The sequence below is a fragment of the Caretta caretta genome, chromosome 17 (assembly GCF_965140235.1).
Source record: "Caretta caretta isolate rCarCar2 chromosome 17, rCarCar1.hap1, whole genome shotgun sequence".
Taxonomy (NCBI): domain Eukaryota; kingdom Metazoa; phylum Chordata; order Testudines; family Cheloniidae; genus Caretta; species Caretta caretta.
In genome coordinates this window covers 15,259,044-15,285,732 of record NC_134222.1, presented here as the reverse complement: position 1 = coordinate 15,285,732, position 26,689 = coordinate 15,259,044, and the positions used below count along the sequence as shown (strand labels likewise).

General features: G+C 44.9%; 1 protein-coding gene across 5 annotated transcripts in view; it reads left to right on the top strand.

Annotated features, from left to right (window-relative positions):
- The first annotated feature begins 1,411 nt into the window (after positions 1–1,411).
- The window catches only part of AUTS2 (activator of transcription and developmental regulator AUTS2), a 986,895-nt gene continuing 961,617 nt past the window's right edge, over positions 1,412–26,689 (top strand). For 3 of the 5 annotated variants that reach the window (XM_048823812.2, XM_048823810.2, XM_048823811.2), the window contains exon 1: positions 1,413–1,966. In XM_048823812.2, coding sequence (XP_048679769.2) covers positions 1,673–1,966 — 294 coding nt within the window. In that variant the 5' untranslated portion in view covers positions 1,413–1,672. Of the gene's footprint in view, positions 1,967–26,689 lie in introns of all 5 variants that reach the window. The other 2 variants (XM_048823809.2, XM_048823808.2) reach the window with 2 other exon arrangements.

Sequence of the window (26,689 nt, the reverse complement as noted above, 5' to 3'; positions counted from 1 at the left end):
GCTGGGGGCTCAGACTAGTGGGGCAGGTGGGGGGGGGCACAGCTCAGTGGGGCTGGCAGGGCTGGGGGCTCAGACTAGTGGGGCAGGTGGGGGGGGCACAGCTCAGTGGGGCTGGCAGGGCTGGGGGCTCAGACTAGTGGGGCAGGTGGGGGGCACGGCTCAGTGGGGCTGGGAGCAGAGGGACAGTAGGGGCGGGGAAGGGCCATTGGGGGCCACCCCCAACCACAGGGAGCTCGGGGGCCGCTCCCTCCTGCCTCGTGCGGGCGGGGCCCTTAGTTCGTGTCTCTCCCCCCCCCCCCCCCCCACGCTTAAAGGGCCAGTGCCCGTCTCCCCCCGGCGCCGGGCTCGGAGCCCTCGCTCCGCCTGGAGCACGGGAAGGCGGCTCCCGTCCCAGCCCGAGTCCGTTTCCCCGCTCGCTCTCCCTCCCTCCCCCCACCCCGCCCCCTCGGGCGCGCAGGCTCCGTGCGCCTGCCTGCAACTTATTTGGCGCGGCCGGCGCGCCTTGGTTCACGCCGCACAGGGAACGAGCCGGGGAGGGCGAGGAAAGTTGCCCACGTGACAGCGCGGGGTGGGGGGGGGTCGCGTCCCGGCCGCTGCTGCAGCCGCTCGGGGCCAAAACCTCCTGCAGCCTCCCGGCTCCTCCCAGGCCCTAGGGGACAAATCGTCCCTGGGCATCTTCCCCCCCTCCCCCCCCCCCCCGTGCCGGGGAGAGGCAGCGCCAGGAGCAGCCAATACATCCCGGTGCTTCCCCCCCCTGGAGAATAGCTGAGCCTCCGCAGCTCCACCAGAATTTATTTATTTGTTTATTTGGGGGGGGGGGGGCGCGCGCGTGTGTGTGAATTTTCCTCTCCGCTTGGCTCTATTCACCCCCCCTCCTCCCGCAATTAATCCGCCGAATTACTATGATTGATCCTTATTAATAGATTGGCTGGGTGGGCGTGTTTGGCAAGGGGGGGTGGGGGGGGGGGGGTGTGACGAGCTCCCACTCAAGATTCCAGCCCTGGCCGGTGCTTGAACAAATTGCAGCTGGATGCATCGTGGTGGTGGTGATGATTTTCCCCGGTTGATTGAGAGAGCTGGAGCAGGAGGAAGACGGAGTCCGCGGGGTGGGGGGGAAGGTTGTATCCTACACACACACACACACACACATTTTTTTGCAAGTTCTTTTAGTTGGGGAAGAAAGACCATCCGTTTTGTGTGCAAGGAAAAAATCTTTCTTTCGCCTGCTTCCCAGTGGGTCGGTCTCTTTCTTGTTGCCTTCTTCTCTTTTGGAAATCCTCAGGCTCCCAGCCCCTTGATCAAAGCATTCCGCTATTCTGATTTATTGCCTGCTTGGTGAGGGCTTTTTTTTTTCTTTCTCTCTCTCTCTCTCTCTCTCTCTCTTTTTTTTTTTTTTTAACCAAGGCGACCTGTGATCAGCCATTACTTTCCTTGGCTTGCTTGTAGGAATCTCTTACATTTGGTATTCGCTGGTGGTGGTGGAACCGCACTTGGATTCTTTTATTTCTCTCTTTCTCCCTCCCCCCCCCGCTTCTCTCTCTGTCCTCTCCTCCTCCCTCTTTCTCCTCTCCCTCGCTCCCTCCCCCTTTATTCCATTGGGGAAGCCGGATTTGTGGCTGTGGTGGGGAGGGGGGGGGGGAAGAGAGGGCGAGAGAGAGCGAGAGCAAGAGCCATGGATGGCCCGACACGATGCAACGGGCTTCGGAGAAAGAGGCGATCCAGATCGCAGAGAGATCGGGAGAGGCGATCCAAAGGCGGATTAGGAGGGGCTGCCGCCGGTGGGGCCGGCAGGACCAGGGCTGCTTCGGTCCTCTCTTCGTCAGGCTCGGAGAAGGAAGACAATGGGAATCCACCATCGTCCCGACCCAGACCCCCCAGGAGGAAGAGGCGAGAGCCCTCCTCGGCAGAAGAAGACATTATCGATGGCTTTGCGATGTGCAGCTTTGTCACTTTTGAAGCTTTGGAGGTAAGACGACCCCCCCCCCCCCCGCCCCGATGCTGCTGGTGTGCCTGGCTCATTGTTGGGTTAGGGGGGCGGAGGGAGAGATGGCAGGGAAATCTGTCTGGTGCCCCCTTCTCTCAGTCTCTCTCGCTGGCTTTCACACTCTTTTCTGCCTGCCTTTTCTCGCTGGATGGATAACAATGCAGCGCCCCCTCCCTTATCCCCCCTCCCATAATTGCTGTGGCTGCTTGTCTGTTTTGTTTTGGCTGCAGTTGATGGGGAGGGGATTTCCTCCCCCCCCTCCTCTTCTCTCTCTAGCACTGGGGAGCTGTGGGGCCGCTTATTTTCCTGGGGGGGGGTATTCTCCTTCCCTAGGAGAAAGGAAAGTGGGGGGAGGGTTTAGCCTCCTTTATCCTGCATGGGGACCTCACCTTTTAAAGGGTTAAATGTCCTGGGAGAAGGGGGGAATCCCTTGCTGACATCTAAAGGGCTTGTTACCCAATTGTCCCTTTTTTTTTCTTTCTCCGAAGTGCTTTTGTGTGTGTGTGTGTGTGGAGAGCTCTGTCTTTCTTTATTCCTTGAACACCTGCAGCGTTGCTTTCCAAATGCACATTTCCCAGCCAGCCAAGCTTCCGGGGGTGGGGTGGGGGGAGCAGGAGATTAAAAAGCGGGATCTGTTGCGATTGGGAGAGACGTATGTCAGGACAGATTTGTAAGGGGGGGGGGTGTGTGTGAGGAGATAAAAATGGGAGGGGCGCTTTTTCCTCCTTGGGATGGAGGTGAGAGAAATGTTTGAACCCACAATCCGTATGTGGGGAGGAGAGAGTTGTTGGCTGTGTGTGTGGTTTTTCTTTTCTGCTGATAACCAGAGCATGTTGGTTGCAGCCTTTCTCTTCTGTCTCTTCTCCCCCCCTCCCCCCCCTTGCCACCAGAGTGGTGGCAGAGGATCCAAATGAAACTTTTCTTGGCTGTCCTGTAGGATTAGGATTTTTGGTGGTCACTTGCACTGCGCTGTGTTGTGCAGGCATGGGGAGCGAGTTGGTTGTGGCAGCAGTGTTTGAACGTTCCAGTCCTGATTCATTGTCAAGGTTATACCTTTTGGTGGGGCGGGGGGGGGGGGGGGGGGGTTGGTGGTGTTGATATTTTGTGGGAAGGAGGAGGGAAGGCCTGATGAGAACCAATTACAAACACGGCTAAATGTCTGATTTCCAAGGTCTGTGTGTTTGGAGGATGGGGGGGCTGAAGGGGGGGTGGTCTGATTTTTTTTTTTATTTTGTTTTGGTTATGGTCATACTTGGCCCTTTAATTTGGGGGACACCCCCCCCCCTCATTGAAATATGTGATAAAACAGCTCCTGTTCTGATTTGAAATGCTTCTGTGAATCTGAACTACGGTCCCTGTCTCTGCTGCTGTCTCAGGACACATCAAAGAGACGGTTACAAGTGGTCCTACTTATTGTTGGTAGTCTTCCTAGTGCCTCCCAACCCTCATTTTGTAACCTGTACTATCACGTGGGGGGCTGGCAATCAAACTGGAGGGCACCAGCTGTTCTTGTCTTTAAAAAAAAAAATTTAAAGACAAAACGTGATGGGAAATTGAATGCAGTTTAACTCACTGGATTTTTTGTTACTTGCTGGATTTATCCAATTTGTCTCAGTTTGAGCCCTGGGAGTTACCACTTTAGTGTCATTCCAGGATCCAGTCTGCCCTTTCTGGCTCAGGGCATATTATCGACTATTCAGGCTCTCTTAGAAAGCACCGACTGTGTCTCCCCCTGCACCCCCCAACCTTCCAGCCTGATCAGGATACTGTTCAGTGTTTACTTAATTAAACATTTAAAAATAGCGTAATCCTGCACTGTGTAATCAAGGGGGATACAGTTGTTTTAGGACAGCTTTGGCCGTTTATTTTAAGGGCCTTTGTTTATAAATGACACGTTGTAGAATTTTACCAAGTTTGTGTTGGGGAAGCCAGATTTATTTGGGTTTACATTTCATGGGATTGCAACTAACAATTATGAACTGTCGAAATAAATGGGAAGATGGCTGATCTTTTCAACCGATCATTTAACAACAGCAAAAAAAGTGTGTATTTAAACTATTTAAATATTTATCCAGGAATAATATCATTCTGTTTCTTTACACTGGGATCCAAATTCTGTTCAGTTACATCTGTAAGAAGCCAGAGTAACTCCACTCAGGTAACTTCTTATAGTGTAACTGAGAGGAGAATTTGTCTCATACCTGAGAAATACAATACACAAAATGCATGAGTTGTGATCTCTAGTAAACAATTACCAGCATTATAGCCCTTGCCTCCCTTGATGAGTACTGCTATGGGTAGCCCCATTAAGCCAATGGGAGTACTTTTGTGACTAAGTGTTCACCAACAGGAGTGAGATTTGCACAGTTAGGCTGAGTAGACCAAAATCTGTTCTCACTCAAACATCACATTTGTGTCACTGGGTGTTCTGTTTGAATAAAGACTCCAAAATTTGGTCAAAATCCTTACTTTTTGGTGAGCACATTTTATGGTCCATACAAATGTTGAAGAGTTTCCATCAGCCTGCTCTTGCTTGAACTTGGTGAGGAGCTTTTATAAAATAATTTAAATTTGTCTTGGCTTGTTTTTTAAAGTGGAAATTAAACCCCCCTCTTTTTTCCCCTCCGCTAGGCCAAGAATGGCTACTAGTGGCTTTCTGTTGTAATTGTGCATCACTTGAAAGGAGTTTAAAAACATTAGCCAGCTTTGCTGGCTAATCTTATTCAGATAAAACAATCGGCAGCATACTGAGATTTGACATAATTTAATAGTCATGTGATAGATGGCACAGTTTGACCTAATGGTTTCATGCTGCATTGACAAATATTAGAAACTCATTTACAAAAAACATAAGAATAAGACTAAATGTATTTGTTGAGAAAGCTCTGTCTAAGGATCAGAGAGACAAAAGGGTCAAGCACGCTGGCCTAATATGTCTGGGATTAATGTGTGTGTTTCTTATGGCTACTTGAAGTTTTGGTTGAGGCTTGAAAGTACTAGCAAGAAGACCTGATAGTTACTACTAAGTGAAATGATCTTGGTGGTGGTAAGCGAGATGTGTAGGTGCTGAAATACTTGAGTGGACACATGTAGCTCGGGGTGCTGAAAGAAACTTTCTTGGTATTTGTTAATTTACTTGGTCAGGGCCTGATTCAAAGCCAAGTGAAATCGGTGAGTCTTTCCATTGGTTTCAGTTGGCTTTAGTGCCTGATAATAACAGGAAAAAATTGTCCCAAACTCTTTTTCTGTGGTTGAACTCCAAATATGAGCTCAAGATTCAATACTGCTGTAATAGCGTGGAAAGTGAGAGAGGGCCATTTCATCAGCAGGTGTAAATCAGTCTAGCACTAATCCAATCAATGGCACTACATCGATGTACACCAGTTGAGGATCCCACCCCAAAAGCCAGAAAAGGATAAGCAAAATCTGCTGTTCCTTAAAGAAAAGGGTAGTAGCCAGAGAAGGACAGTGACATGAGTGCAGCTCTCTGGTTGAGAACATCTTTCCAGCGAGAGTAGGGTGAGCAGATGTCCCGATTTTTATAAGGACAGTCCTGATATTCAGGGCTCTGTCTTATGTAGGCGCCTATTACCCCCCACTCCCTGTCCCAATTTTTCAAACTTGTTGTCTGGTCACTCTAAGTGAGAGATCTGCCTTGGACGGATGCATAGTGCCCCTAATTTATTATCAAAATTTTAGCGATTTGAGCATGATGAAGCAGTGTGTAAGTCGTGGAAGCCAGTGGGCCCCATCCTTTTACTAAACACATTGTGTTGGCAGTACTGGAAAAAATGCTTCCTAATTGTGCAGCAGACTGGCTGGGATGTGGGAGGAATGTTGTAAATGGATGATGTGTATGTACAGGCACTGTGTCAAGTAGGATTGTGTAAGAGAGAGAGGGTTCTGTCTATCCAAAGAAGAGAGGTGTATGTCTGCTAATGCCAGTTGTGGTACACTGCATCTTGATAAAAGTTACTGTCTGTTGAACCAAAGCTATTTGTTTCACTGACAGCCACTCTCTAAGTCACTATTCTCTCTGGCGTTCTCTCTGTCTTTTCCTTATCTGGCACGTAGGTAGGGAACATGTCGTGGTCTCTTAACTGTTTGCTTGGAGTAGTAGGTGGAAGAAGAAGAAAGGGATGAAGGGGGAGTGGGACTGTACTGTTCAATGTTTCTGGATTCCTCAAACTAATAACCAAGCCAATTAGGGGCTTTCAGTGTATGTTGCTTGTTAAGTGCTGCTTGAGTGCAAATTTGCCAAGAGCAGTCCTAGCATTGCCATAATTCTCTGGTTAGCAAAGATAGCTTGTGGGCTGGGATCTGCCCATTCTCAAAAGCCAGCAGATCTGTTTCATGCATTTGAAACCTTCAGATCTGGTCTTTCATTTAAGCATCCGGGATGGATTCCTACTATTTGCTATGAGGCACTGATCTCTTGTTGTGACTGTGAACAACGTGCATTACAAGTTCCTTAGCTTCATTGTCCCTATATTTGCTCTCCTTGGTCTCTCAACTTCTTCTTTGATGTGGAAGGAGAAAAGGAAGGGGGTTCTGTGCTCTGATTTGTGGTGGTCAGGACTGTGCCTGCTTTACTCAGCACAGCAACCGGAAGTGGTCCTGTAGTGGTTTTGTGGTGAACGGTACATGTGTGTGACTGGCCCACAGTAAAATCTTCAGATTCTGTTTTGGTCAAGGGACAAGAACGACTTTCCAGGAACCTCTTGGAATGAGGATGCCCAACTTTTTCCATTGGTAACATTCCCTCTTTTGATTTCTCTGTCATTAGCTGTGGCAATTTTGAGAGGGAGGTTTGTAGACTAGTGTTCTGGTGAGATAACACTTCACTAAATCTCCCCACGCTCCCAAAGCTTTGTGTATCTGTTTGGGGAGGGAACAGAAATTGACACAGTAATGGAGATGGCTTATTGTGATGAGAAATGAAATCTGACCTGAGCCCTGAGATAGCTTTGACCAAGGGAAGTACTTTTTTCCTGAGTCAGCTCAGCCCAGCCCTATAGAGTAAGCAGCTGGTTTTGTTTTCTGAACACTGAGCAATGTCACTAGTTTTCCGTGTGGGCAATTGTTTAGCTTCGACTGGGACTGTTTCCCTGAAACAGGACACACAGATAAAGCAAACAGCAGACTTATAAACAAGAAGTGTGCATGATGTGTCTGACAGGGAGAAACCTACATTTAAATGGTGATTCTTGTTTCTTAACTAATGTCTACTGGTAACCTGTGTTAGATATGAGACTATGCTAAATTATTGTCGTAAAGCCCAGTATAATTAATTACAAATGGGAAAGGCTTACAAATGTATGTAAAGGAGCTGTTTATTGAGTTACAGATTCTGTATCAGATCATTCCATCCATCTAGAGTAAATTTAAGCAGTTCCACTGATGTGGAAGCAAGATGAAGGCAGATGTTAGTTAGAGCAGCTCTATGTACTGAGAGAGAGAGAATGATGTAAGATTACCTAGGGTAAAGTTTAACTGCCAGCGAGGGCACCAACAAAATGTGAAAGTAAGACTAGGTGTTTGGAAGATACCATGTGCTAGGTTCTTTTCCCGTATATTTGTCATACCCAGTCAATTACAGTTCTGTGCATGCATCTGAGAACAGGATTTTGCCTTTAGTACTTGCTGTGATACATATCATCATGTATGATCCATTGGAAAATTAAAATAAGCGTGGTTTTGTTGTATCTGAAGCTTCTATGTTCCTACGTGTGAAGAAGAGGTCATGTATCACTGTGTTGGGTACCAGAAAGCATGGCTTGTGATGTTTCTTTCTTACCAGTCTCTTACCCTGCATGATTAGTATGCCTGTATGTTCCTTGAGTTTTCATCAAAACAAACAGTTTGATCTTCCTTTTTTTAATGCCTTCTTATTACTGAAGAAACTTCATCTTCACTCTGCTGCCCTGCTGTACCAGCATCAGAGCGTCAAGTTTGTTCGTTCAGTGCTGTCAGCAAATCTTGGTGGCCCTATGGTGTTTGTTGACTACTTAGATTCTTAGGTGTTTGTCCTGTAACCTCTGTTTGCATGCGTGAGTGCTAAGATTTAGACCAACAGGGAACAGAAGGTAGTAACCTAAAGGTAAAACGTGCCAGTGGTGAGTAGTGTTAAGGTGGGTACAGTTGGTACTGGTTGCAGGGGGTCGTTACTGGAAACCTTTCTTTTCCACTAAGAATGTAGAGGAAATGGTAAACTTATCCATGATCAAATTTGTGGATGATCTGGGAAAGGGGGGAAGGGGTGCGATCACAAAGGAAGATGCTAAACTGCAGAGTGACCTGGAGAAATTTAAAACTGTGGGATAACCCCCACAAGATAAGGCTCCAATAGCAACATGACTCTGAAACCATTTTCAAACCTGTGTGTCTAAATTTAGGCATTTAAATAAGTGGCTCCATATTTTTCAGAGAAGGAAATGTTTAGGCTACACAAGGATGAGATATTTAGATTACTGGGAGATTCAAGTGGTCTTTTTTGGCTCTGCTTTTGATGATTATGGGAGTTATACGAACACGGGAATAGGACAAAAGACACACACCCTTATTCTTCTCTATCATAGTAACTTTGTCTTATACCATTTGGTGAGAGAGCGAGGTCTTTCTTATTAAGTATCTGGGGTCTCTGCTGGGATGTGGGAGTCTGAAGAAATACACTTATAAAATAAGGATGAAGGATCAGGAACTCAGAAGGAAAATGATCACCACAGAAAGGGAAAGATATCAAGAGCTGAAGTAATTGAAAGATTTGAGTTACAACACTGAGATCGATGGAGAAATATCAGGGACTGGACGGGATCACTGAGAAGTAGAGAGGTATGTTACTGAAAGTGGAACTTTCAGGCAAGATCTATTGCTTTATATGTAAATGTTCCTCTGGGAGATGGATACTGGCAGTAACAGAGGGAATATTCAGCAAAATCTGTCCCTGCTTAAAAAGCCCTTGTTACTTTCTAGTTGGGAGGTGTCTGGCTAGAATATTCTACAGTGTGGTCTGTCTTTTTTTTTTTTTTTTTTTTTTAAAGGACTGTTTCTATCAGTTTGAGTTGGAGCCCCCACCATGTTACTCTGAAGGTCTGACCTGCAGCTTTCTAATTATCTACAGTAAATTAGAAGTTTTAATCTTTATTCTGAGCAACAATGCATTGAGTCAGGCTTTAAAAATAGCCCAAGCTCAAGTTTAGTGAAGTCTCAAACACAATTAATGAAAGGGTAATGGAGCTGGGAAGTTGTGGGCTGAAATGTGGAAATGTTTAACCCACAGTCTTCCTTTATTTGAATTTCAACATTCTGTTTGAGGCAATCTAATGCCAGTTCTATTAAGGGAAATTGATTGCAATGCTTCTGTATATCATCCTTACAATTTATCAGTTCAGTATCTGTGCCCTAGTTGGGGTTTATCAAATCCCAAGGTGAGCTCTGCTGTAACCCTTTGCCTTTAAGATAACGAGTTAACTAATATCTTTAGGTTCTTCTCCCTGGTAGGGTCGCTTAGCAGCACTAATCTTGACACTTTTATGTTTTGAGGAGGAGAGAGGAGGTTTTAACTGAAAGGGTAAATCCTTAGAATGGGAAATGTTGGAAGGAAGTATCTTATTTTGCTTTTTGGGGTGGGGCGGAGGAGTGAGGGAGATGAAAATAAGTCAGCCTGAGAAATAGAATAGGATTCCCTGGCACTGCAAATATTGCTGTGTGTTTCCTTGCTTATCCAGTTTAATTTGATCACATTACATGACATGCTATCTGTGTGAATTTACGCTGATGTCATTGTATTTACCCAAATCTTGTTAGTATTAAAAACACGTGAAATGAAGCCACAGTTTATATGCCTAGATTTATTAACTTCTGCATGCTCTGGAATACTTGCTTGTGTGAATCTTATATTGTTACGTGCTCTTGGATGCAAAAAGTGCTGATATTCTAAATGTCATGATGGTCACTCCACAGCACTTCCTGTGTCCTTTTAGGATAAGGTCGGCCGACCCTGTCCCTCACACATTTGTGTGAACTTCCTCTCTGAGGAACTGTTTCTTAACATTCTTTCTATTAAATTGCACCGAGAGCAGGTAGGTGGTGTGGTTTTTTTAATCAAGCCGGTGCCATTACCCTGCTAGAGCCAATCTTTACATATGTGTTACAGGCTCATTCAGCAATCAACCGTACTAATGTAATGTAAAGAGGCTGCATGTTCTGTAAGAGTTGTCGTTTGAGTTAGGCTGTCTGGGATAGGTTTTGTGGATGCCGCAGGATGACTGTGCAGAGTCAGATCAGAAAGATGAATTGTGGCATTCAGTAGTAGATTGCTAGTCTTTCTCTGGCAGAGTTCAGAGCATTGGGTTAGTCACAGCATGTCCCCTACTTAGGAGGATCACAGGCAGTTAAAGGAAGATTTCTAAAATGTGGAGTTCATTCCTGCCCATTTTGCAAGTAATGCTGTATATCTAAAAAGCTTTCAGTCAAGGATCTCACAGAGCTTTTACTGATGCTGCAACTCCAAACGTTTTGGAGGGGTGTTAAACCCATTTTACAGGTGTTTAAACTGAGGCACATACATTTCAAGAAGGTGCCTCTACATGCACTTTTGCAATGCATCTGACTGGGCTTGTGTAATGTGAGATGTACACATGCAGGGGACACGGACACACACACACACACACCACACACTTGTGGCCCTGACTTGTGTGCACATTAGTCATTGTACATGGGCAAATCAGGTGGGTCCAAAAGTGCGTACACATGTTTGAAAAGATGGGGATGAGTGACTTGTTCACAGTCACAGTGGGAGTCCACATCAGGACCGGGTACACTGGCTTCTGTTCTTTGGCTTCAATCAATAGACAACCTGGTTATCCATTATACCACAGTGAAACGTGAATATTGGTTGCCATTAGATGAAAATAAAGAGCAGAAGCAAAAAATGAGTTTATATTATGTGACGTTAATTGATAACTGAAGCTGGCTTGAAAAAAGAGAAAAGTCATGGCTTTATCATGGCCCAAAAGTTCAAAAGTCTGTCTTTTAATTTTAAAAAGTCATCATGCACAATGTTTTAATGAATGGTAAGCATTTGGCAACTGGAATTTTGAGAAGTCAAATATTCTTTGTTTCACAATAATAACTTTTTCATAGACTTTCAACAATCATTTAAAAAGTGTTTTGCTCAGCAGTCGGCTGGTTGAGGTTACGGAGACCATAGTGTTTAGTGGTACGGTACGGAGTAGTGATAACACTTGGCATAAATAGCGCCTTATCATTCCATAATATCTGCAAGCACCTACCTCTTTATTTCCGCACACAGTTGCATGGGAAGTCAGAGGGACTCCACACAAGTGAGGTGCACCTAGGGGCACTGTACCAAATATTAACTAATGGTCACAATATGCCTATGAGGCAGGTAAGGATGTTTTTAGCTTCCCCATCATAAGGAAGAAATGAGACCGAAAAGTGGCTATGGATTTACCCAACACCATGCAATAAGTCAGTGGCAGATCAGTCATTAGAAGTCATTCCTACAGCCTGTGAGGTGCATGCGGTATATCTTCCTTCTGTTGGCCTATTCTTAGGTTTTCACAGAGTTTTGTCAGTTGCGCATTTTACCTGTTACTAAAATACAGATAAGTAGAAATCTAATGACTTAAGGCATGATTTCATAAACCCCTAAATGACCTGCGACCTTCCTATCTGACAAACCACCTCTCTCCTGGTGACCTTTTTTTTGCGGTTGAAATCATTGGGGTACTCTAAGTGAACCCCTTATTATTTTAAAGGAGGAGGGGGGCTGCTGGTCATGTGTCTTCTTTAAGAGCACTTTTCCTTTCCAACACACGCTCTCCAACTCATTCTGAATTAGGCCAAATCTAGTGACCTTCCAGGCATGCTGTAAAGGCCTGTCTGTTTTGAATGGGCATTGGCAGAGGGCTAAGGCAATAGACCGTAGGATTGGTGTCCTATTGCATGGTGAGCAGGGAGAAGGTTTGAGAAGAGATATGCTGCTGCTTTGGAAAATTTATGTTGTAACTCCTTTTAGTATTGTGGTTTTCTAAGGCCTAAGTGCCCTTGATGTACATTGGATTGGCATTCTTTGGTGTGAAAGTCTCCCCCCCCCCCCCTTTTTTTTTTTTTTTAAGATCACAATAAATACCGAAACTCATTGTCTGATGTTCAGAATATGGGTACTCTGTTTTAAGGGGACAACTTTGTCTTCTTTTTTATGCGTTTTGGATGTTACCAAATTTTTACTGGCTGGCCATTGTACTCCTATGCAGTGACTCTTCCAACATTAGTCACTTTAACTATGGGGAAAAAATAATGAATGCAATTATTGTGGTTCAACAGCTGAGTCTGCTGGACTTTAAAAATAAATGTTAATGAGTTCTGGGATCAGAAAGATACATCTGGTGGGTGGATTTGCCAGATTTTCAACCTCAGAATGTGTGTTGAAAAACCCAGTGAATTATATAGTTACAAAAGTGGATCTTTATGTTTATAAGACCTCAGTCTAATTGACTTATATTTTTCTAACTACAAACAGACATTCTCCCCCAAAAATGTAATCCAGAAGGGGACACGTCTCTGTAAACTGATAGAATTTGTGGCAGTATGCTGCTAGTAGTCCAAGAACGTTTGAAGAGCTAATAAATCTATTAAAATCTTGTTTCTGGATGGAAAAAATAGAGAAGGGGGCAGGGGGGTAAAGGGGATGGTTGAGACTTTGCATGTGCATGATGTGTGGGCTAATATATTGTGGCTGTTTGCTGAACCAGAAAACTTGTAAGGACTGTTTGTCGTGTGTGTGTGTGTGTAATCTATGGCCATTCACATAATGAAGAAATTTCATGACATTGTAATAACAAATAAAGATGAATGTAATTAAAAGATAAGCAAATTGACACTCCTAGCTTAAAGGCAAACTGTAAACGAATACACCTGTATGCTATCATTTATGTATTAGATGTCTGAGGCAGTCTGCCAGATATGCAAATAAAAAGACATTGACAAATTTCCTTGGATGTGTAGTTGTGGAAAACACAACTATTTTACTTTACCTAGCATCGTCTGGGTTTGCCACAGCAATGGGATTTAATAATTGTGTGTCCCTGACACCTAGGGTGACCAGATAGCAAGGGTGAAAAATCAGGACGGGGTGGTGGGTAATTGGCACCTATGTAAGACACAGCCCCAAATATCAGGACCTCTGGTCACCTCATGACCAGAATGTGATAAATAATATAAACAGCGGTGGTGGGGAGGAGGAGAAAAGATACGGATGGTCTGGCTATCCAGATGACTGACTAATGGGAGGAGTACACCTTACAGTGGTGGTTAAAGTTGTAAACTGGATTGTAAGACTCTCACCCTTTCAGATCTTTCCCATCACTTGAACTGTGTGGTACTTGTGGCTCTGTGTTGACTTTCAATGGGATTTGTGCTCTCTTGGATGTGTTTGAAAACTCCACCAAAGATACCTGGCTCTTTCCCCGCCCTCCCCCCACCAATCCTGTTGCTGCTTTCAGTAGTCAACTGCATGAGTTCGAAAAATAGATGTTGTTTTGGGCATATTGGGCCAAGTTCAGATCCGATGTGAAGTGGACTTGTGCGTTCATACACCTGTTCTGAATTTGGCTCATAGTCTGTTGAAAAGGACTTCCTCTCAAACTATGGTCTGGCTCTCAGCATGGTTTGCCTAACTCTTTAGGCTCTGAAGATGCTGTCACTGTGGATAAGGATTTCACCAGTGCTGTAAAATGATTTCTCAGACTAGAGTGGGAAGGGAATTTCTTATGTCTTAATTAGGACCAAGCACCCTAATTGGATCTTTCAAATATTCCCATCTTTAGAACTTTTTGCAAGGTTCTATGTCTCTGCCTTTAATGAGTGACTGACCAAAGGAATGTGTCTCCCTTTATATAATGCTTTGCACTACTTATAGTCCTTTCCTTTTCAGAGGATCTCAAATACTGTTCACACTGAATCAGTGGCAGAGCAAATCTAGGAATCCTGATTTCCAGTGCACTACAGTCACTAGACTTTTTTTTCCTTTGATCTAAATAAAATCATGCCATGATCTGTCATTTTAGAGAGGGTGTTTTGCATTATGCAAAATTTGTTCCTGGCTACCTGCATAAAAGCACAAAAATGCATGTTGTGTTTATAATTTTTATATCTAATAAAACCTTTTTTTCTTTTAATACACCTGGACATGGAAGAAGATCGATCATGCCAAGTGTGTAGCTTCCAAGTGATTTTTAAATGCTAAGTTTTTGTCTTTGATTCTTCAACTTTTCTCCACTTTTAATCTTTCATGAGTGCAAACTTCAAAAAGATAATCAGTAAAACATGCTTTTGTCTTAATTAATTCAAAACACCGTTCATTTTTAACTGCAATTACAGACAATCCTTTCAAGTTCCCTCTATATTAATGAGTAAATTTCCCCCCATCTTTATTTTTTGCATGCCTAAATACTGCCATATTGCCGAAATTGGAAGGTACATTGTGAGTATAGGTGGTTTTCTTTGCCTTGGATAGTATTTCAGCTTCCAGGAAGTAATATTTCTTACGGATTAAAGGCTTTGACGTGCTGTTGTACAGCTTCATTGGATTCTTTTTGAGGAGTTGACGACAAGTACTGGATCTTGCACTTGTCTTTAGTTTCCAGCTGTAGACACAGTTATAATTTCGTCTTGTATCTGTGTTTCTCTCTTGTTCTGTAATGTGGTATAGTGACATTTCCTGTGTATGTGGACAGTAGCATTTAAGAAGTAAGGATTAGTTTGTTTATATAAATCAGTTGATGAGTAAATTTTACTTATTTTTTGTTTTTATGGAAGCTTTAGGTTGGTTTTATTTCCATTCTTTCATTAGAAATGGAACCCTTGATCATCACTATTCCTTTCTTCACCTTCCCTCTTTTGATCCTCTATCTTTTATTTACATAAAATATAGGGGAGGAGATCCCTAAGCTGCTTATTAGACAGAAACAGAATCATAAAACCAGATTTCCATTAGACTGAAACCCCTTTCAGCAAGTCTGGTGGTGCAAAGGCTTCGTCCATAGTCAGCCCTGCTTTCAGCTTCTCTATTTGGACAGTGGTTCTCGATCAAGGGTATGCATACCTTTGGCGGTATGCAAAGGTTTTCCAAGGAGTACTCAACTCCTCTAGATCTGGGTTTTTTCTCAACCTGGGGGGCGTGTGTGTGTGTCTCACAGGATGGGTTTAGGGAGATCACAAATGCAGGGTCAGCATGAGGGGGTAGCAAGCAGGGCAATTGCCTGAGGCCCCATGCCACAGAAGCATAGGTGCTCAAACTAGGTGCATCCGCCTGGCTTGAAGTGGTTTCCATTATATACAGGGTTTATAGTTTGGTTCAATGGCTCTCGGCACCCCCACTATACAGATTCACTGCTAAGCGACGTGCTTCAGCCCCACCGCTGGGGCTTGGGCTTCAGACAAGGCTGACAGGTGGACAAATGGGCTCAAATATCACCCTGAAATGTAAATAAAATACTTATATTGCAATTGGGGATGCTCTTGTATTGTGGTCTGATTTTTATAAGCAAGTAGTTAAGTGAGGTGAAACTTGGGATACACAAGACAAATGAGACTCCTGGAAGAGGTGTAGGAGTCTGGAAAGGTTGAGAACCAATGATGTAGGGGCTTGGGAATGGAAGGGAGGAGATAACTTTGGAGCAACCTGCAGCCCAGCTATTCTGGGGGCTGGCAAAGCATCCATCAGAGCAGCCCTGAGGCTGCTCTAACTGATGCTTGGGACTAGGAAGGCCCTTGAGTATCCCAGGTTACAGGAGAATGACAGTAACTTAAAGCTGCCTTTTGTCTCCCTACCCCAGTTGCAGAAACTGGATAATCAGATGTTAAGAGTTTTTAGAGATGGCAATGTCCTGTTGCGTCAGGCAGACCAATGCTGCTACATGCTGAATAAATTCTTCCTCCCAGTGCTGAATAAATTCCTATGGTCTGTTCTTAAATGTTTGGTACTGTTTTCAGTGACTCAAGAGAATTACATTTTCCTTTGTGGGTCCACTCCACAAACTTGGATGCCCCACTGTTGAACTTTACCTGACATAGATCTTTATTTCTTTAACTTCGTCCTATTATTCCTAATCATAGTCCTTTGATCCTCTCTCTCTCCTTGGTGTTTACACCTTTCCTTGTGCACAGTTGCATATGTGATTCATAGAGAGAGACACAGTTTCTGAACAGATGCAGTAATGAATTGGGTAGCTTTATGGAAAAGCATATAAATATCCGATTTCTGATGGACCCAGGTACTAGAAAGTCCCTTTAATGGATAGGTTTGGTGTGAATAGCCTTTTGAGAAGTGCTTTGCTTGCTCTCTCTCTTTTGTACCCTGACACAAGTGGTTCTTATCCTCATTTGCACATTTCTACACCTGTTATCCATCTTCCACGTTTGTGCTGGCTGCAGTCTCGTTTTGTTTTGCAAAATCTACCTGAGATTAGGGACAGAGATGTATGTTTGCTGAGGCAGCTTTGGAAATTGCATTGTTGAAATACAGCCCATATGGGCCATTGTAAAATGGTTACTGCCACGTATAATTGCCTTCACAATGATGTGCTTTGTCATTTTACTTCCATCTTCAAAGAGGCACTGCTGTAGCCTGCTGACAGCAGTGGTGGTATTCGAAAACATATGGATTTGCAAAGGCATTACATTGCCTTTTTAGTTCAAGGATTAGATTACAGCGTTGGAGCATGGGTCACTACATTTTTCAGTAGGTAGCTATCCGATAGCCTACACTTGATTACGTTGGTGAACATTCGGCATTAGCAATGGATTTTATTTATTGATTTAAAAATATCTAGTGTTATCTGTCTGGGTGTATGGAGGTGGCAGCATCCCTGCAGCCATAAATACTCCATATAGTACTTGTGTCTCTGAAGAACATGGGCCTTGTTACCCTTCTTGACTCATATTCCTCTTTTGGAGCTTCCCACCACCACTGCAAATGCTTCAGGAGAAACTGGAGGTAGTTTTCCATACAACCTGCAAGAGTTCAAAAAATCCCGCTTTGGGCTCCCTAAAATCATAACACTGGCTTAAAAATCAAGTGGTGTGTTTCTGGGGGGTGGGTTTTTTTTTTTAAATTTACTTTGTTTTTGTATAGTCTTGGGTCATAGCTGCAGGAAAGAAAAAAACCCCTTGAAATTAAGGGCTAGAAACTTTTTGTAAAATAAAACTGAGCAGCTCACATGACTCCAGGAGCTGGGGCTTTAAGAAATATCATAAGCCTCTCCATTAAAATTGTCAGATAGCAACACTGTAAATCATCTAGATGTGACTTTGCATGTGGGAGCACTTGAGATTTCTTGATCATAGTTTAAAGCCAGAAGGGACCTGCAAATCCTCTAGTCTGTCGTCCTCCTGTATGTCACAGGCCACCAACACCACCCAGACCTGCACACTAAACCCAACAATTGAAATCAGACCCAAGTATTACTGTCAATAGTCTCGTCTCCTATGATGTGCCAGGCAGTGCAGCTTAAATTGCTCACCATTGTTGTGGATTTCAGTGATAACATAAAAGGAAGGGGGAGGATTTCAGGCCTGGGAAATCGTAGGGGTAACACATTGAAAGCATAAATAAGACACCCTTCTCCTTTTTTTTTTTTTTTTTTAAATTCCTGCTCCTCCTCCTCCCATAATCCTGCTTCACCATATGTTTCAAGAGCATGCGTGCGCACACACCCCCCCGCTGTCCATAAACAGTTACCGTCTCTAAGGTGCCACAAGTACTTCTTTATCTGGCACTTAACATGTAATGTAGCTTTGACAGTAACCAGGCTAAAGGGACTTCATATGTTCACATCACGAATTTCTGTCCTCTTGGCAGAAATCGTAAAGAAACCTTTGCCTGGGTGCCCTCCCATCCCCGTTGTACATCTTCGCCCAGAAAGCAGGCTTGGTAGTGTCCCTTGGGCCAGCCACAGTCACAGCACCTCCTGACTCTCTTGCGCTAAACACTGCTGTTTGCGTTGGCAAGCTTGCAGAGATGCATAAATCCCTCTCAAACCCACTGCCCCATTATCTAGCTCTTCAGAGATGTTCTTTAATTAAGATGGTGAGTTGTGGGCTCTGCCACAGGACTCCCTTTGTGACCTTGAGCGAGTCACTTAGCCCCGGGTTCAGCATAGCATTTTAGCACGTGCTCAAGGGTTGGTTGAACGGGGACAGCTTTAGGCTTAGCTTTATGCATGTAATTACCTTAAATGCTTTGCTGACCTGGGCTCTTAAGTCCTGATTCAGGATAGCGCTTAAGCACATGCGTAATGTTAAGGAGACTTTAAGTAAAGCATGTAGTTAAGTGTGGTCTTAAACTGAGGCCTTAATCTCGCTGTATGTCTGTTCTCCCCATCTGTAAAATGAGTCTGTTAATACTTCTCTACCTCTGAGTGTGTCTGTGAGGTGCTCCATTAGAACGATTTTGAGCTAAATACCTAGAAAGTGCCATAGGAACCATTAGGCTGAACACACCTACCCAATTATAAGTCGTGTGACTGAATAGAATACATTTTTAGGTAACTGATTATCAAACCCTTTCTTAACAAAACCAACACTGAGCCCAAACTATGTTGACAGTGATTGTTTTAGTACAGAAAACTGACAGTGTCTACCTGTGGCAGTCCCTGATGATGAATGCTTTTTCTCTGAACTGCAAATTTTATAGTAATGTGAAAGTTAGCGTTTAGTCAGGTTTTGCTTGAGTTTTAAATCAACTTCTGACAGCCTCTCTCCAAGCTGTGGCATGTATCAAGGCTAAGCTACAGCAATATCGTTCCTTAAATCCACTGCGGAGTAAAGGAGAAAAAAATCCTTGTTGCAGCTTTGAGAAACGTTAGCGGACGTATTGCTGATTCTGGCAGCTGGGATTGTGATAAACAAATTAGGCCTGTCATTACTGCCAGGGAATTCTAGTGTAATATGTATGGCACAGTGCTAGGATATCTCTATCACAAAGTGGCCCTGTAAAAGTTAAATGAAGATTTTTAAAATTTTAAATTGAAAAGCAAAGTTGCTGTGTGATCAGGGTTTGTGCAAGACGAATCCTAGAGGCACGTACTGCAAGTGGCATGTTTTAGCATGTGGCAGCAAATAATCCAGAGATGGAAAAGGTTAAGGGCCTAATCCAAAATTCATTAGTCCGAAGCAAAGATCAATTTAACACCATTGCGCTGTGCATCAGGCCCTAAATAAGGCCAATTCAGGAGAGCCTTTAAGTACATCCCTGTTGATGATGATTACCTCTCTCTGTAAAAATCTTTTGAGGGCTCCTGATGACAATAACTATGTAAGAGCTAGGTATTAGGCACGTGGTTAAAATTAGTAGAACATGCTTAAAATTAAGCAGATGCGTAAATACTGTCATGCACAGGGATGGAGTTAAGTGTGTTGTTGAATGCTGTCCTTAAGCAGGCCTTACTAACACAAGCTTGCTGTTTTTATTTTTGGCTTTGTGTGTGTGGGGGTTGTTTCTTTGGAGGTCTAGGGGGCAATTGGGTCCAGACCCTGTAAAATGCCGAGTCTGAGAGTTGAGGGCTCTCAGCACCTCACACGATCAAGCCCTTGCAGAGAGAAGTCTTGTGCGTCATCTGTTGCGGAGAAGGGATGTCTTTTCTGAGCATTGCCGCTTTGCTTGTGGGTCCGCCTGATAATTGCATAGCAATGACAAAGCATCAAGATCTCCCTGGCAGGTAGCGCCACCCTTGGATTCTGGAGATGCACAAATGGAGGTCCTCCACCTCCCCTTGACGCTTCCACTCCCTCCCACATATCTCTGTGCTCTCCAATACTGATGAAACAGGTGGCAAGATTCAAATCACCACTCTATCAATGGAGTTGAGTTCACTCTCCACAATAGCTCACCAGAGGCTTGTTTTGTTACAGAACATTGATTAAATAAATATTCCTGTGCATACAAAAGAGGAGAAATCTGTTAAAGCACTCTGCAGTTATTATTTCTTTTTTCCCTGCAGTTATTTTTCCATTAGCGGCAAGGAGCTTCCCTTTAATTTATCTGCCGCCTCCTCCACCCGCCCCTCCCCCCATGAACACCTTCTAATGCATGAGTAATGTGCAAACAATCTAACCTCCCTCCAGTTCAGATATGCTAACAGATTAGCTGTGGCTCAATTATGTTTTGATAACCCCTGGTACTCTGTGCAGGGTGTAGTTAAGTGGTTCATGCCAGTGTTTTTGATGAAGAGGACGTTTTTTTCCATTTAATTTTAATATTCACTCTATTAGATAACTATTTTCCATAGCACCATTTGGGCACATGGTGCTGCAAAATAAGCTGTTGCAAAATATTGACAGTTTGGGCAGAGCATCAGACTTCTGGAGACATGCAAAAAATTGCTGAGTTTGTTTGTTTATTTCCCCAGTCTTCCTATTGAGGTGACAGTTATTCTACATCATCAATGTCAAATAGCGAAGAGGTAGGTGAGTGTGTGTGCATGTGTTTATATATACATGTATATAAAAAAACTTGAAGGAAGACCCAGCTCTGATTTTGCTTGTATTAATGTCAGCCAGATGTGTCTGTTATAATCAATGGAGTTACATTGGTGTAAAACAGGTGCCTGTCAGATCAAAATCATGTCAAAAGTGTCTTTGAAGAAAAACAGCTGGTTCTGAGCTCAGCAGACATCTGCGACGCCTACATCATGAGTTCAGTGGAAAGTAATGGTCCACATTTGGATCTGATGCCACTTTAAATGTGGATTAATGCTCTTGAAATATCAAGTATCAAGGCATTCCTCTGTCTTTACACTGGAGTAACTGAGATCAGACTCTGGGGAAAGAGTACCTTGATGGGAATGGCTGAGAATAGCTTCTTTCAGGTAAGTAGTATTACCAGTTTAGACCCGTCAGAAATGGGCCTTTGTATGCGATCCGCTCTCCGGCGCATATCCTCTGGAATAAGCAATTATTAAATGGTACCTTACACTTCAGTAAAAGGCTTTTTTTTTTTTAAAGTGAACTCTGTAGAGAATCTTCATAAGTTGCTAGCATTGCTGACTAGAGCGAGAGGCCGTGTTTCCCCTCTCCCCCTTTTTGGGGGGAGGTCTAGAGGGGGAGACTGGAGTAGCTAGTATGGGATAGCTGTGCACTAACTCCATGTGACCATTCCTACCGCCCCCAAACACGGGGACTTAACTGTTCCACACTGCCAGTGTTTGCAGAGCAAGAGGGGACACGCAGGGAGTTAGCATAGAGTAATTAGTGCACTGTACGTTCATAAGCTAACTTATTCCACACTAACCTCCTCATGTGGATAGGCCCTTAGGGCTTGGTAAACCAAGGAACCCTGTTAATAAGGTTGCTCGTTTGGGTGCATCCTTTTGCAAGAGTGAATCACTGAGAAGAATGGGAATCCTGCTTCTGTACTAAGCTCCTATATCGTTGACAGGATTGCCAGAAAGCACAGATAGTAGTCATCTCCTCCTCCCGCTGCTTTGTATTGCTGTGGGCAACCTAAAGCCTGGTTGGAAGTGGGAATAGTAAAACCTCAGTGTGTCTCCTCTATCTTAATGTACGTAATTAGTTGGAAATGACATTAATGAGTTTAATTGTAGCTTTACACAGTAACATGCCAGCTGTTTACTGTATTCTTTCTTGGTGGTACTTTTTTTTTTTATCCTTTCAGGTGTAATTTCATGTGACTTCTCTCCCCCTCCCCCCTACCCCTTTGGCACTGATAGCTTTTGCTGCTTATAGCTAATTTGTTCTGTACAACGTTAGGAGGCAAGGGACTGAATTTAATTCCCGGTGCCAAGTAGCAATATTAAGGATGGCCATGGACCAATGTACAAAGTCTCTGACTGAGAGAGCAGTACATAGGGTGGCAAGGAGGAAGGGTCTCGTCTCAGGCAGAGTCTGTAAGCCACTGGAATGAATGCCGTGATTAATGGTATCGTTGCTTTTTAGCTTCTTCAAAAGGTTTCAATTTATGAGAGCGTAAGGAATGCTGATTGTCACAAGAACCTATCAAAGGGTACAGAAAATATGAAATTAGGAAGAAGGAATGGGAGTTAATTACTGAACAGTGATTGCTCTGATATAACCAATTATTGGCTCGTTAAATGTTTATTACCTTTTTATGCTCCTTTCCCCACAGTAAGTGCAGTTTTGTCCTCACTATTTTTTTAAAGGGGTTTAATACATAAAAGCCTCTTTCAAAGCACAGTTGTATTAACCGTAATTTGTTCTAGCCTTGGCAACTTGGTCAACTCATTTGGGTTTTCTCTGGTCTGCACAGATATGGTCAAGTCCTGTGGTCCTTATTAAAGACCAGGTTACTGCCTCTCCAGGAAAGACAATGGGAGAGGTCTAGTAGGAAACGTGGGGGAGAATCCAGTTGTCTCTGTTACCCCAGATTGTTCCAGTAGAGGGGTGGGGGTTTGACTCCCTTCTCCATTCCTGCAGAATGAACAGCAGGTTTAGTTTCCATCAACCATGGATTCTTCCAGATCATGTGCCTCTTCAATGACTTCTGGAAGCAGGTGCAGTCCAAAGGGCCCTTGATTCCAGTGGAGCCTCCCTGATGGGGTTCTCTTCTGTCTGGACACTGCCTCCAAAACCTCCTTTAAAGGGAAGGGGAGTTGTGTGATTCAGATGAGGCTCCATAAGAAAGTGGGGACTTAAGTGGTGTCTGGGTCTTGTTCTGGACCTCTGCGCAGCAGTGAATTTCACCCATTCAGATGGTGAAATTGACAACTGCACTTACTTGAGATGACCTATGTGCGAGTTGATGATTTTTAAAATCTAAACCCAGTGTTTTTAAATGTAGCCAAGGCTCTATTCCTCATTGAGGATTGCTTGTATGTGAAGGTCAAGGACTGAAAAGTCACCTGTTGGAGAGTTACCTCTCTGAGAGCAAGGAATAAATAGCCTCTCCCTACCACAGGTGGAGAAGTGGCTTCTCATGGAGTGTATAGATATGTGGGTCTGCATGCACAGATAAGAAGTGGTGTCTACATGACTTGAGCAGTGATGGGGGCTGTCTGTTTGGATGAGGAGACTGTGTGTAATGGGGTTAAACGTAGGATCAATGTGGAATAAGGAAACATGTCTCGATATAGACACTTCAAGAAGAGGAGATGGGGTGCAGAATTCCGGGTGCATGGATATGGATGGTGTGTGAATGTGCACAATAGAATGGAATCTGTGGATACATGTTTCCTAGAGGTGACAAGGCAGAAGGGACCATTAGAGCCTCTCGTCTGACCTCATGTATGTCACAGGTATGTGGGTTACCCCTTGTGAGTGGGTTGGTGCGCACACATCCATCTGTTTCTGAAATACTGCCGAGGCTGAGAGTCTACAGCAGTGATGAGCTGCCAAAACCTTAACAACCAGTTCCTCACCCCACGAGGGGGTCGTGGCCCACCCCCGCCCCCCGGGGACTCCTGCCCCCATCCAACCCCCTGCGTTCCTTGATGCCCCTGTCCCCTGATTGCCCCCAGATTGGGCAGGAGGGTCTCATGGGCCACTGTAGTGGGTGCCCACCCCGCTCCGAAGAGCCAGAGGGACCTGCTGGGGGGTGAGGTGTGGAGTCCCGGCGGTGCTAACCTGGGGCAGCTCCCAGGAAGCATCCGGCAGGTCCCTCTGGCTCTTGGGGGAGGAGGAGCGTAGCTAGGGAGGGAGCAGGGGGAGTGGCTGCTCCCCCCACCAATCATAGAATCATAGAATATCAGGGTTGGAAGGGACCCCTGAAGGTCATCTAGTCCAACCCCCTGCTCGAAGCAGGACCAATTCCCAGTTAAATCATCCCAGCCAGGGCTTTGTCAAGCCTGACCTTAAAAACCTCTAAGGAAGGAGATTCTACCACCTCCCTAGGTAACGCATTCCAGTGTTTCACCACCCTCTTAGTGAAAAAGTTTTTCCTAATATCCAATCTAAACCTCCCCCACTGCAGCTTGAGACCATTACTCCTCGTTCTGTCATCTGCTACCATTGAGAACAGTCTAGAGCCATCCTCTTTGGAACCCCCTTTCAGGTAGTTGAAAGCAGCTATCAAATCCCCCCTCATTCTTCTCTTCTGCAGGCTAAACAATCCCAGCTCCCTCAGCCTCTCCTCATAACTCATGTGTTCTAGACCCCTAATCATTTTTGTTGCCCTTCGCTGGACTCTCTCCAATTTCTCCACATCCTTCTTGAAGTGTGGGGCCCAAAACTGGACACAGTACTCCAGATGAGGCCTCACCAATGTCGAATAGAGGGGAAAGATCACGTCCCTCGATCTGCTCGCTATGCCCCTACTTATACATCCCAAAATGCCATTGGCCTTCTTGGCAACAAGGGCACACTGCTGACTCATATCCAGCTTCTCGTCCACTGTCACCCCTAGGTCCTTTTCTGCAGAACTGCTGCCTAGCCATTCGGTCCCTAGTCTGTAGCTGTGCATTGGGTTCTTCCGTCCTAAGTGCAGGACCCTGCACTTATCCTTATTGAACCTCCTCAGATTTCTTTTGGCCCAATCCTCCAATTTGTCTAGGTCCTTCTGTATCCTATCCCTCCCCTCCAGCGTATCTACCACTCCTCCCAGTTTAGTATCATCCGCAAATTTGCTGAGAGTGCAATCCACACCATCCTCCAGATCATTTATGAAGATATTGAACAAAACCGGCCCCAGGACCGACCCTTGGGGCACTCCACTTGATACCGGCTGCCAACTAGACATGGAGCCAACACTACCCGTTGAGCAAAGCTTTTGACACGGTCTCCCACAGTATTCTTGTCAGCAAGTTAAGGAAGTATGGGCTGGATGAATGCACTACAAGGTGGGTAGAAAGCTGGCTAGATTGTCGGGCTCAACGGGTAGTTATCAATGGCTCCATGTCTGAACGCACTGCCCCACTCTGCTTCTCCACCCCACCCCCCCTGTTTCCCGCGAATCACCTGTTCACACGGGAAGCCAGGGAGGGCTGAGAAGCAGATGGTGGCTTCTGGCTCAGGCCCAGGGAGGTGGAGCGGAGCTGGGGCGGGGAGCGGTTCCCCTGCGCCTGCCCCCCACCCCCTGGGTTACCTGCTACGGCGCGGGGGGCCCTCCTCACACCCCGCGACCCCAGCTCACCTCCACTTTGCCTCCCTGGGCCTGAGCGGGAAGCCGCCACCTGCGTCTCAGCCCCCCGGCTTCCTGTGTGAACAGCTGATTTGCCGGAAAGCCGGGCTGTGGGGGTGGAGAAGCAGAGCGGGGCAGCGTGTTTAGGGGCAGAGGCGAGCTGGGAGCTGCCGGTGGGTGCTCTGCACCCATCAAATTTTCCCCATGGGTGCTCCAGCCCCGGATCACCCAGGGAGTCGGTGCCTAAGGTGCTACTTTTGGCTGGTGGTTAAATTTAGAAGCCCTTTTTAACCGGTTCTCCCTCGCGGGACAACTGGTTCTAAAAGGGCTTCTCAATTTAACAACCGGTTCTAGCGAGCCGGTGGTCTACAGTGAGTGTACGTTCGCAGTACACGTATCGTGCTTTTGTTGTTTCCCTCTGGAATTACGCAGTGGAGCATGACGCCGCTCCATAGCTGCGGCAGGCAGTATATGCAAACACCTAAGACCTTGCCTATTGTGTAGGAAAGTCGAGCCATTTTTTGAGTGAAACCCTGGACCTTGTATTTATTTTTATGTAACTCAAGGTGCCAAAACAGCGTTTCTCAAACTCTCCTCAAAAATGTACTTTTTCTGTTGTCATCCCCTGAAGCTTTCACCCCCAATGGAAATACATGGGAAAGCTATAAGCAACCAACAGGGATTGCAAGTCGGTTCTTTCTATGGGTGTGCCTCGGGTTCTCCCCACTGCTCTCCATTAAACAAGGACCCACATGATGAAGAGCTTCAGGGAAGCTACCTTTATGGCAGCAGCTGTGGCAGAAGCATTGCATGGGGTTGGAGGTTTTAGTTCTTCTTGGAGACTTATGAACTTCACTGGCCTTTTTATAGACACCTTTCAAATAAAGAGCCTTCTAATTGCCCCCCTTTTAAAAATTGACTTGTAGAAAGAATCACACATCTTCACTTTGTGGGACAGATCTATTAAGCAGGCTGGTAACTACTTTCGGCTGCATCAGGAGATGATTTCATGGCTGTAGTGCAAGTCTGTAGAGTAAGAACTTGTCAGCAATAGTTAGGGATGTGTCACTTGCAGAAACTCTAGTTCCCATGCAATCATCTGATTTCTGCTAAATATTGTTGTGAACGTCCAGCAGTAAACGCTTCGTCCAGCCATAAAAACACCCGTTATTTTGTAATAATCTCAGCATCAGGGACGCAAGCTAGTTCATAGGGCTCAAGGTCCTGCCTCTAACAGCTGAGAGAGTGTGCGTGGCCCAGCAACTCTACTTGTTGCTTCTGCCGGTCGACACGTGTGCAGTTATCCCTTTTTGACAGCCCCTGTGTAAAATACCAGTACTAATGAAGTGTCCCTCTGGATTTCCTCTAATAACAAAATGCACAGTAGCAGTTGTAAACTGTTTTTGTCATGTCCCAGCCTCGCTGAGAATAGCGAACCATGGGCGACCTCCGACTGGAGAGAAGCAGCCTGAAAGGCAAAAAACACTTCAGACCTTTTTTTCGAAGCTGTATCACTCGTAGCAGGGATGTGGAAGATTGGCCGGCCTCCTAGGCTGCTACAAGTGTTAGGCTGCAATGAAAAGGCAGTT